At 34.9% G+C, this 12,799-nt stretch overlaps 1 protein-coding gene across 1 annotated transcript in view; it reads left to right on the top strand.

Moving 5' to 3' along the window:
* The first annotated feature begins 270 nt into the window (after nucleotides 1–270).
* ZRANB2 (zinc finger RANBP2-type containing 2) overlaps nucleotides 271–12,799 on the top strand; it is a 16,249-nt gene continuing 3,720 nt past the window's right edge. Inside the window, exons 1-8 of the mRNA XM_017880098.1 lie at nucleotides 271–623; nucleotides 2,861–2,913; nucleotides 2,998–3,106; nucleotides 4,694–4,776; nucleotides 9,027–9,118; nucleotides 9,341–9,460; nucleotides 10,589–10,758; nucleotides 12,231–12,317. Of these exons, the coding sequence (XP_017735587.1) occupies nucleotides 568–623; nucleotides 2,861–2,913; nucleotides 2,998–3,106; nucleotides 4,694–4,776; nucleotides 9,027–9,118; nucleotides 9,341–9,460; nucleotides 10,589–10,758; nucleotides 12,231–12,317 (770 nt within the window). The 5' untranslated portion in view covers nucleotides 271–567. The remainder of the gene's footprint in view (nucleotides 624–2,860; nucleotides 2,914–2,997; nucleotides 3,107–4,693; nucleotides 4,777–9,026; nucleotides 9,119–9,340; nucleotides 9,461–10,588; nucleotides 10,759–12,230; nucleotides 12,318–12,799) is intronic.

The following is a 12,799-nucleotide window of genomic DNA, read 5'->3' as shown; positions in this document are numbered from 1 at the left end:
ATAAGTTGTTTACTTATCTGTTACACCTATTTATGTATATATAAAAAATAGGCTTCTTAACGACATCCCACGTGTATGAAATAATGGAATTTTTGTGCCTTATTAAAATAATTTCCCTAAAAATTTGAAGAACCCGAGCTGCCTCTTGCCCTAAAGGAACCCCAGGCCCCTTAATTGATCAGTCACTTCCGCCTCCACCTTTCCAGCTCCACCTATGGAAGCGGAAGTACTTTACTCTTGGGTCCTCCCACCTGTAGGGGGCTCTCCGAGGCTTCTAGTGCCACGAAGGCCTCCTATCTGGGTTGTCCTTATGACGCCTGTTAGTTTAGTCCTAGAAAAGATATTTGTATTTTAACTTTTTCATCTAAGAAACAGTAGCACAGGCATCTTAGTCTGGACAACAACGTATAAGCTGAATTCCTGGTCAGTTCCCTCATTATCAAACCCTGACGCAGTAATAGGCGCGAGTCAGGCAATGTGGGGACAGCCCCGAGTTGCCGAAAGTCCCCGGCCCGCTTTCCTCCTGTGAAGACATAGCTGCGGGTGGCTGTGCTGGTGGCGTTCAAGATGTCGACCAAGAATTTCCGAGTCAGTGACGGGGACTGGATTTGCCCTGACAAAAAGTGAGTTCAAGAAGGGTCCTGAATTGGGGCGGAGTTTATTAGTGGAAGCTTTCCGAGGTCCGTTCGGCATTTTCATTTTCTATGATTTCCTGTGCCTCAAGACGGGTTGAGGCGACGAACCGCCAGTTCCCGGGCGGGAATAAGGCTCCCAATCTCCTCACGAGAGAGGTCTTTCCGGAGTCTTTGTTCTAGATATGTCTTCAGCGTTTCGTCGACATTACCTCTCCAAGGTAGCCTCTCTTTTTAGAGTGCGAGATGGCCTACCTTTTAGCCCCACGCCCCACCCCCGCCCCGGCCAGGTTTCAGCGATAGGAAATCTCTCCGGTCAGGCCAGCTTGGTGTTAGATCTCCCCCACGTGACTTTTCCCTGCAGAACTTTATTCTTGTTCACGGAAAATACTGCTTCCTCGCACTCGTCCTTTTGCCTCTTACAGTTCACCTTGTTTTGTATTTTTACTCAAACTTTTCCTCCGTACTGTTTTTCTCTTTTCCCCAAACTCTAACCTCTTTGATTTGGGAAATTCTGACATTTTCTTTGTGGATCTTTTCTCCACAAGAATTGGGCATTTCGCCTCCTTAGAGCCGAAAAGGAGGGAAGAGGCCTGTGTTTTTGCCTACTCAGCCCTTAAGATGCCTGCAGCAGAGAAGCACGTGTGTTAGTGGCTCTGCTTTTTGACATTGTTGCCCATGCCAATGTACTCTACTAAATTGTTAATCAGATTTTTTTTTGAAGGGTGCACAAGTAGATGTATCTATTCGGAAATAACATGGAAAATAATTTGATGTACAACTCATGTTCATATAAAAGCCTTTTATTTATTGTACCTAAGTTGGCCACAAATAAAGAGGTTTTGATTGTAAAGAGCAAAAACTTTGGAACAAACCTTGGTTTAGTTAAAATTATATTACTTATTTAACTGCTAAAAAAGGAATAGATTTACTTTTTTATGAAAACATGAAACAACATGGATAAGGTGTGTAGACAATGACGTGTAGCAAATTCTAATGGGTAGCTATTGTTAGTAATTTGATATTAAGATGACCTGAAGGAGTAGTTCAAGCCTAACAAATTATATTGAATAGAACCAAAGTTATATTTTATCGATAGTATTGCTCTGAGTGGTAAGACGTTATTGAAAACGTTCAAAAGATTTAGAACAACAACTTCTGACTTTGTTGTTACCTGTAAAATAATGTGCTTTTGTCAATGTCTTTAATGACAGCACACCCAGATATTTGAGGTAGGACTCTCAAGGAGAGTGCATTTCAACTCATTTACAAATATATGAATAGAAAGTTGCTTGTACAATATGTGTAAATACAGGAGAAATTTTCAGAGTGTATTTTCCATGCTTAATGGAGTTAAAAGGAATATTTTTAGGGGAAAAACTTAGCCTAAATATTATTTAGAGTGTTTCGCTTTAGTGTCATCCCATACTTCACATCTGTATTGTATTCTAGTATAATGCCTTAAAAATCAGCTTTTTAAAATTTAAGCATTACATGTCATTCAGAGCATTTAACATACTTTTACCAATATACACGTGCACTTCTAAGGTCATGTGAGTGAACCAGTAATTCTTTAGGTTTGAGTTTGTTCAGTATAAACATAAAGTCATACTGTACTACATGTGTTGAGATTATTGGTTTTGGTGATTGTGTCATTTTTTTTCCAGCTAAGTCTCAGAGAACTGAGTTTTGCCCTGTAAAACTCAGTTTTCTTAAAATTATTGAACCTTTTTGTATTTTTAGTTAGTACAACCTATCTTTGATTCCTTACCATCCTACCTACTACCTGTAAAAATACAGTTTCATTAAGATCCATGAAGCCCTCCTTGATTTATAAGTTTTTTCCTCATTGGTCCACCCCTAGGGTTTAAAACTCCCTGGTACCTTGTAAGTAATTACTGAAGTGGAGTTAACTGTCACTTCTAACTTTGTAAAGGGATTATAACTAATGATATCTGCTAATGTGAGAACTTGAGTCAGAGATCCTAAGTAACTTAACCAAAATCACATAACTGGTAAATGGAAGATTGGGATATCTTATTTTGAATTTGTGATTCCAGTCTAATGTTTTTCCCCCAGTAAATTGTGAGGAGTTTTTTGTTGGTAGCATTGACATTAACATGATTAAGATATATTAGAAGTTATGAATTCCAGGTATGTAGTGAGGACAAGTTAAAAGTAAAATTTTACAAATTTAAATTTTATAAATGCTTTTATTCTGTTTTCAGATGTGGAAATGTAAACTTTGCTAGAAGAACCAGCTGTAATCGATGTGGTCGGGGTAAGTATTTAAAGAAGATTCTATTTATACTATATATATCATTTATTTCTCCAGGTTCATATTGCATGATTTTTCTGTTTTCAGAGAAAACAACTGAGGCCAAGATGATGAAAGCTGGGGGCACTGAAATAGGAAAGACACTTGCAGAAAAGAGCCGAGGCCTATTTAGTGCTAATGACTGGCAATGTAAAACGTATGTTTTTTAAATTATTGTCTGCTCTTTCTTCCAAAATAATAGATCTGGCCACTACTTGTTTATATTACAGCTCTTATTAACCACATTGACAAGCCAGGGTAACCTTTTAAATCCAAGGTATTGTTATTCAGTCTCACCTTTAAGTATAGTATAAAGAAATTTTAAATTATTCTTTGCATTTTTTAATGATAATAGTTGTCACTGTGATGGATTATGTATACCAGTAAACAAATGCTTATGGTGAGCTAAAAAGCAACTGGGGGGTGGCAGTACTTAAAAGTACTAAGGCCTACTTCTTCCTATTATTGAAAAATCCCCCCAATTTTTAGACTGTATAGTTAGTGTGAAATACACCGTGAAACTCATTTTGCCTATTTACAAAATAATGTTAGATTAATAAGTTGTGTGCCATAAGTAATTATGTCTAATTATAGGTAGGTTTCTTAATGATTTTTATTTTCAGGCTTAGATTTAATTCTTTATTGATTTTCCAACTTCCATCTTTTCTCTGTGCAGATGAATCCTATGTGTATGAAAGAGGAGTAAACCAAAAAAGTATTAAATAAATTTCTCTTTTTGTTTGTTTGTATTTTTTGTTTTGTGTTTTTTGTTTTTGAGACGAGGTCCCACTCAGTCACCCAAGCTGGAGTGCAGTGGGGCAATCTCAGCTCACTGTAACCTCTACCTCCCAGGCTCAAGCAATCTTCTCACCTCAGCCTCCTTAGTAGCTGGGACCACAAGCCTGCACCACCATGCCTGGCTCATTTTTTTATGTTTTTGGTAGAGACAGGGTTTTACCATGTTGCCCAGGATGCTCGAACTCCTGAGCTCAAGCATTCTGCCCGCCTTGGCCTCCCAAAATGCTGGGATTGCAGGTGAGGCATGAGCCATTTTTCCCCACCCTAGAGTCTTAAATAAATTTCTGATCCTCTAGATTACAAATTTGTATTGGAAAAGTTTCCAGCAACAGATTTGGTCACTGGATTTGGTATGCTTTGGAATTCAGTGCTTGAACTGATACCTCAAAAAAGTAAATTAACATTATTTATAGGGTATAACCATATTCTTTAAGGTATATTCAGAGACTGAGAAATTAGTGGAGCCTTTAATTTAAAGTTATATTTTTTCATAAGGCATCAGAATATCTATACAGGTTCAGTATCAGTTATCTGAAATGTTTGTGGGTTCAACATCCCTAATCTGAAAATCTGAAATGCTCCAGTGAGCGTTTCTATTGTGTCATGTCCTCTCCCAAAAAGTTAGATTTTGGAACATTTTTGGATTTTGAATTTGTGAATTAGTGATACTCGACCTGTGGTTATAGTTTGTCATTTACTTCTCAAAATTACAAAGGCATTCTTCATACTATATAAATTTTGCTTCTCTGCTTAAGTGGTTCAGTCCATTGTTGGAATCCGCATTTACTCTTCAGACCATTGTACTTTTTCTTTGTTTACATTACCACTTAATAAACATGTTGATAGTGGTTTCATCCTAGTTTTTATTTTAAAATTCTAAAATATCTAAAAATTTGATATTCATCTATATTATAGCCTACTAATTTGGTGTTTTTCACTTCTAAAGTTGCAGCAATGTGAATTGGGCCAGAAGATCAGAGTGTAATATGTGTAATACTCCAAAGTATGCTAAATTAGAAGAAAGAACAGGTACGATACAACCACATTTTAACCAAATGATTTTTTTTAAAGCACTAAATATTGAAACAATAATTGTATCACCTTCGAGTAAGAGCCACAGTAAGTGAGGATTCTGTTTATTCTGTTCTGAATGTTTCTTACTGGAATTTTTTCTCCCCGTACACACATACAAATCTGTTGTTTCACAATTTCACAATTTATAAAATAACAGTGTTAGGGACCTTTATCGTAACAAGGAGGGACATAAGAGTACTTTTAGAAATATTCTCCTCCTCTCCCTTTCACTGGTTTGCGTGTTTATTAGTAATGATATAATGATATCATTTTTAAATTCTTTTGATAGTCTGCTGTGACTTAAAAGGGCAAAGCCACACAATTTAAAGTGTTCTTCTAAAGCTTTGGCAATAATTCTGCAACTTAACTATGTGTGAGGATCATCTGAAAAACTTTTTAAAATACAGATTGCAAAGTGCAGACCTGTTGAAGTTATTTGGTGGTGGGTTTCCAAAATCTGCAGGTGTTTTGGATGGTGTTTGGTAATCATTGGCCTAATTAATAGCTGATCACTGGCTTTGTGTGTTGTTACTGGTGAAATGAAAATGTTTACCTAATAGCATACAGTTTTTCCATTATCACCAATTAGCCCAACCACATTATCTGTTTACTTAAAATCTGATTTGTCATTCAACTGCTTATATGTCACATGATCAAAGGATTCCTTCTATATATAGTCACCCTGTCACACTTAGACTTGGTGAACTACTTCCCTCTTTTCTTTGCCTCTCTAACTTTAGGCCATTTTCATTGTCTGTTTAGTTTCTAGGGATCAGAGGGCCACTGTTGAATCTTTTCCACCTAGCTCTTCCAGACTTCAACAGAAATCCTACTTTTATCTCCTCCACCCCTTTTTAAAAAATTATATTCACATATGTGAGAACATTATAATGTCCTCGATCCGCCCCTCCCCCGCACCCCACCACCATTTTCAATCCTCAAATCCTACCTTATTCTTAGGAAGTGATTTTGCCTTTCCACTGATTGGGTAAGTTAAGGCCTTCTGACAAGGATCTGGTTTTTTTCTTCCCTCATCTAAGGTACACCGGCACCTCCACCACCACCGCCCCCCCACCCCATTGGATTGATTGATTATTCTGTCTCCTTTGCAGGTTTCTCTTCTTTTGGCCACTGATGTTGGGATTCTTCGCAGCCATCCCTGACCCTCTTTCTTTCCTCTGTTTTCTATGTGTTTTCTTCTAAGCCCAAGGTTTTAAGTAACTTTGCCTTGATACCCAAGTTTATGTCTCCAGCTCAGACTTCTTTGACCCATATATCCAGCTGCCTATTCAACATTGCCATGCAAATATCAAACTCATTATATTCAAACTGAATTTGTGATTTTTACCCCTGGGACCTGACCCTCTTCCAATGATCTCTTTCTCATGATTAGTACCACTCACCATACATTTGTTACATAAGCTGGAATTCTAGATGTCCTTCTTAGCCTAGATAGCTCCTTCTTGGTATCTCCAATACCCCAAACATTCTTTTTCATTACCACCTTAGGCAAAGATATTATTATGTTTTGTGGAAAAATAGCCACCTAGCTGGTTTCTACATATTTTATTTCCAAATTTAAAACCCTTTTTTAAAACTCCATTTTGATTGCTTTTAGAATAAAGTCTAAAATCTTTTTAACAGTTTCGAAACTTAAAAAAACTTTTGACCTATTTTCTGACTCCTTTATAGTTTCATTATCACAAGAACTATAGTTTAACAGAAGTAAGCAAATTTTATATTGGTAACTTCTCACATTTCTTTACTCGTTGTCATTTTTCAGTCATTCTGGTGTTTTGAACCTTTCTCACTTCCGTTACTACAAGTATTTGTCTTTGCTGGTAACAGTTGAAGGTGTGAAATGACTTACTCTGTTGCTTTCCACTTTCTTTTCGCTATTTATAATAAAGCAGTACAGGATTCAGGGAGCATTTCGTAAGCATGAGACAGATATGAATAAAAGAGAATGTGATTCACTACCTCTGAAAGATTGCTGCCTTATCCTGTGTAATTCCATCAAATTGTTCAGTAATTTACTTCTTCTGTTTCAGGATTTAGGATTATTTTGTTTTGGTCAGCTTTAAAAAAAAAAAAAAACATTAAAGATAATGGCATAAAAACAATCTTAGCACATTGCGTTTTTTATCTTTTGGATTATTTCCTTAGAATAAGTTCTCAGGAGTTGAATTAATTGTTCAGAGTGTAGAATCACAGAATTTTCCTGTTAGTGCCTTGGTTATTCCTTTGAAGTACATGTTATATTCATCCCCTTTCCCGCTTTTTTTCCATTGTCACAATCCTGATCCAAACATTAATTTTAAACCTGTGTTTGATTCTTTCCTGTCCCTTGCTCAGCTTTTATATTATACTGTGAGACAAATTTGAAAATATATTCATTGTAAGACTTACACAGAAATTCTTGGTTACTTTCTAAAACATTCCGAAGAAATTCAAATTCATTAGATGACTCCAGAATTATGTTTTCTGTATTCATTTCTTGAAGACATTTATAGGCCACTGTGCAAGGTGCTGGGGATACCTAAGTTAGCAAAATAGTCTTACAGCACCAAAGATTAATGAAGTCCTCTTTAGGAAAGCTGTGCTTAAGCTAAGAAGTGAAAGATGAGTTACCTGAGTAATGGATTAAACACTCTTCTTTCTGTGTGTGGAGAAGTAATTAGGAGAGGTGTGGCAAGAGTGGAAATAAAACCAATTTATACGCATTACCTAAAATGCTTTAAATCAGTAGAATGAAGGAAACATACATACCATTCCATTGATTCCACTATCTCAGGTATTCAGTGAAAATGATATGCTTCAGTTTTTTCACGATAGGGAGCTAGTGTATTTTCCATTTACAGGGAAAGAGTTAATGAGCTAGATTTATATTGTATGGGTTCATACAACATACCTTACTAATGTCTTTGTTGTCAACAGACTATTTTGCTGCCTTTTAAAATAATTTTATTTACATGCTTTTGAAAAATTAACTACGTGAGTTATAGTTCACTTTCTGATCTTACTATGATTTATTTTTGAGCTTTCCATATTTGTCATATTTTTTCAGTTTTTTCCTATGTAAATTATTTCCCATTTAGATGCCATGTATGTTTAAAAATATTTTTATTAACTTCCAACTATTTTGAAGTTTTCACTGGTACAAAGTATAATGAAGAAAAGATGTTGTATTAGTGTGGGTTTTTTTTTCCAGAAAGTGAAACTTTTAAAAGATTTTTTAAATATTCATGATAGGCAAATTTTAAGTTACAAGTCCTAATTTTATAAAATATTTTATTATAAATCTGTTTAATGTTTTGCTGATGAATGAAGTCCCTAAATCTGAAAATCACGGGCCGTATGTCCTGATACTGCTCTGGAGTATGTGACCAGTTAGATTGTATTACTCTTGATCAACACATACCTCTTTAATTTTCAACGGGAGACTTTTTCAGAATATGTCAGCTCACTTTTCCTAAAGCTAGCTCATTTTCTTTAATTCCAGTCTCTCCTTTAAGCTTATGTCAGAGATCTGCCAAATGAATTGTATACATTGGGTATGACATGAAAGAACAGTGGTTTGCTAATCTCAACTACTTTTTAATAGAATAATTTAATTTCAAAATGTACTGGCTACTTCAGAGAACCTATGTGACTTTTACCTATGTGTTTATACCAATTAAACCAGGGCCAAAAGATGGCGTTTATTGTGTTACTGTGTTTGTCTGTATAATTAGGAATTTTCCAAGCTCTAATAAGGCCCGCTACATTTTAAAGTAGCAAAATTTTAGTGTATCAGAAGATTTCAGACTATTCCCATCTGGTAAACAGTGGAATTTAATGCTTGGTTGTTACTGAGCCCAGAAGAATTCTTCCCAGAAGAATTATGATAAACTATAGAGGAAAGTCCTTTAAACTTTGTAGCAGAAGTTTGAAATGTTTTCCACCAATACATTCTATGAATTGAATAAGTCATGTAGGACAATTTGGAATTGAAAAAAGCTAGAAGTATAGCCATGTGACGTTCCAACTAAGTTCTATTTATTTTCTGTGGTGATTTCTAATATGCTTTCTTAAAGACTAGTAATTTGTTAGATTGGTAGGCAGCTATTGTTGATTAGATTTTTGTTGTTTGGAGATTTGGGCATGCTGTGTTTATTATTTAAATCAATTGTCATCGGGTAACAATTTGTGCCCTCTTTTTTAAGGATATGGTGGTGGTTTTAATGAAAGAGAAAATGTTGAATATATAGAAAGAGAAGAATCTGATGGTGAATATGATGAGGTAAGCTATATATTGGTGTTCAGATTGAATATAAATTAGAAAACATAGAAAAAATTCTTAAATGCAAAGGAAAACTTAAACATATTTTATTTTGTAAGTGCAATTTGAGTCTTCAGCAACTATGATTTTCAGGAAATCATAAATATCTAAAATAATTTTTTAGAAAATGTATTAATTTTAATGCATTGTCAGCTGACAGGTATTTTGAAATTGTTTTCTCTAGTTTGGACGTAAAAGAAGAAATACAGAGGGAAAGCAGTTGGTCCTGCATCTATATTAAAGGAAGTTGAAGATAAAGAATCAGAGGGAGAAGAAGAGGATGAGGATGAAGATCTTTCTAAATACAAATTAGATGAGGTGAACAATTTTCTTGTCCTATTTCCCTTTTGTCTTATGTGAGTTACACTATAATATGAATGCTTTTGACAACCTCAGACACTTGGTGAAGATATATTCTGTGTTTTCATTTGTTCTCACAAAGGTTTTGGGTTTCCACTCTGCCAAGTACTATTTGTACTTGGAACACTACTGTTCTGGAGATACAGTAGTGACCAAAACAGAACCACCTTTCTCTTATTCAGTTCTAGAGGAGGAAAGATATAAATAGATAATTTTGATAGCAATAGTCTTATGAAGACACATGATGTGATAACAGTTTAGAAGCAACTTTGGTTTTTGCTGATGGATAATGTCTGAGGAGGTGAAGTTAGAGCTGATAGGAAGTTTGAGCTGATAGGAAGGAGCCAGCAATAAGAGCTGAGGTGAGAACATATTTAGGCAGAGAATAGCAAATACAGGTTCCCTAAATAGGAGATAAGCCAGCAACCTTCAAAAATATCATACATAGGCCAGTATAATTAGAGCAGAAGGGAGAATGAGATGAGGGGGCAGCACACACTTCAGGTCTGGTGATACTTGTTGTGTCAGGCCAGAGTGTAAGTTTTATTCCATATTAAGGGTACCTTAGAGCCTGATCATAAGAGGTCCTAGAATGCAACTAAGGAAATAATAAGCCAGTTTTAAAGTTTTTAAGAAAAAAGTGAGATTTATCTGGCCTGTGTTTTGGAGTGATGACTGTCAGTATATTGAGATATTAGAGAGACAGAGTGGATCTTCAGATTTGAGGAGACCAGCTAAGAGGTTACTATAATATGCTAGAGAATAAGAAACAGAGTTTCTAAGACCAAGAATGGTGGATTCAAGGACTTTTAAGGAGGTGGACTTGAAAATTATTGGGTGATGCATATGTGTGACAGAAGAAGTGTGTATGACCTCCAGGTTTATGTCTGTGCAATACCTGAGACAAAGCTGTCAAGTCTGTTTATTTGAGATGAGTTTAGTAGGTGAATTTTAGAATTCCGAATGAATTTGCCGAGATACCTGTGATATATGTATATGGAGGTGCTCAGTACACTTAACTGTTTTATCTTTCCTGGTAGGTAACACTAATATCTAAATGTCTAATTATAATTGAATTTTTGTTAGGATGAGGATGAAGATGATGCTGATCTCTCAAAATATAATCTTGATGCCAGTGAAGAAGAAGATAGTAATAAAAAGAAATCTAATAGACGAAGTCGCTCAAAGTCTCGATCTTCACATTCACGATCTTCATCACGCTCATCCTCCCCCTCAAGTTCAAGGTCTAGGTCCAGGTAAACGGGTACAGGTCAAGGGTAACACCAGTCAAAATGTCAGTATCTAACTTTTTTATTTACAAATTTTGTTTTCTTGACAAAATAAACTTTCCTTTTATTTTAAAATTTAATTCAAGTCAACTTTTAAAACAATTTTCAACTTAGTACCATACAGTTGTTGTCCAGTATTTTAGAAATGTGAAGTCTTAGCATGAAACTTCCTTAATTTATTTTAGCCTCATGCTTTTGACTAAAATAGACTTAAAACTGAATTGAATTTTACATACACTTACATTTAATTAATCTAAAGAGATAGCTTACATTTAGAAATTAAGTAAAGGGAAGATCTGTATTTTCATTCAAGATGTTAAAGGCTGGCACAGAAATTTTCTAGGCATTAAATCATTGCTTATTACACAATGTTTAAATAGTTTGCTTTGATATCAGTATTCTGAATAAAGGAGCAAATTCAGCCATGTTAGTTCTGTTGACTTAATGTTCATAATTTTGAGAAGTCCAGGAGTAAACTAAATAAAGGACTCATTTGTTGTACTTGAATATTTTTTATTTGTTGATGTAAACTATGTAATCTCTGATTTTATAGTTAACAATAAAAATAAAATTATAGGTGAGTGAAAGCAGTGATTTAAATTTAACAGTGTCCTCTTGAAGAACCTTAATCACAGTTAAGTGATGGCATGGGCAATGAATTTTAATCATATTTAGGAATAAAATATTAGCTATTAGTGTATAACAATTAGATATATGTTAATTGAGCACTACAAAGCCTGAAAGCTTAACAAAGTGGGGCTATAGCTAGTAATTTTTTGGTAAAAATATAGTGATCTTTTTCTACAGGTTATTATTATAAAAGACAAATTATAGTTGTAAATTAGATTAATGAATTTTGTGAGTTTTAAAATTTGTATGAACCATGTCTCCCCTTGTGTCATATTTTCCAATAATATAATTACCTAACAATGACAGAATTACACATTTTCCCTTTAATTCTCTAAGCATTGAGTAAACAGAAACATATAGGGATGAAATACACACATGCCAACATTCAAAACTTTGTACTAACTAGAAACAAAAAGGGGATTTATAAAGGAAAATGATGGAGACATTTTAGGGAAATTAAGTATAAACTGCAACATTCTGTTTTCTTGGATGTATTCTGGGTAGCTTCTAGTTACTTGTAAACAAAGTATTCATTGTTTTTGTAATAAAGTGATAATACTTGATGTTTTATTTGTCTAGTTGAGTGGCTTTAGGGTAATTTAATCACTTGGAAAGTGATAGTTATTTTTTTAATTACCTTTGTTACTGAATCTTATCTAATTTAAAATACTATGTTTTGAAAGTATATATCTCGTATAGTTATCTTTTTATATGAAAATGAGCTCTAATACATATCTTTCTTTCAGTGTTCATATCACAAAGCTCAATTAAGTGGTCCTGGAAAAAAAAATCCTTCCATGTTGTTCCAGGTCCCGTTCAAGAAGTTCTTCCAGTTCGCAGTCAAGATCTCGTTCCAGTTCCAGAGAACGTTCGAGATCTCGTGGGTCGAAATCAAGGTGAATGAGGTAGCATCTCTCTGTAAAGCAGAGAGAAAAATATTTAAAGGCTGCAGAAGGTGTTGCTGCTTTTTCCCCCCTTATTTTGCTTCTACTTGTCAATTTTATTTTAGCATTAGAAAACTAATGCACTTGCCTCAGCTTAATTTTCTCACCATGAAATGTTTCCATTGCCAGCAGTGTGCCAAGACATTCCCATGGTTGAAATCAGGTGTCTATTTTGCATTATGCAGTGTTTATTATTTTGGCACTAAGATGTGATGAAGTAGGAAGATGAAGCCAAGTCTTATCGCCACATCGTATCACACAGTGATTCATGCCTATAATCCCAGTAATTTTGGGAGGCTGAAGTGGGAGGATCACTTGAGGCCAGGAATGTGAAACCAGCCTGAGAGACAAGGTTATAGTGAACCTTGATCACTGTAATCCAGCCTGGGTGACAGGAGTCAGACAATGTCTCAAAAAAAAAAAAAAAAAAAAAA

Source organism: Rhinopithecus bieti, unplaced genomic scaffold (genome assembly GCF_001698545.2).
Source record: "Rhinopithecus bieti isolate Rb0 unplaced genomic scaffold, ASM169854v2 scaffold_11941, whole genome shotgun sequence".
Taxonomy (NCBI): domain Eukaryota; kingdom Metazoa; phylum Chordata; class Mammalia; order Primates; family Cercopithecidae; genus Rhinopithecus; species Rhinopithecus bieti.
The sequence above is the reverse complement of the archived record's forward strand: the minus strand, read 5'-3'. Positions and strand labels throughout refer to the sequence as shown.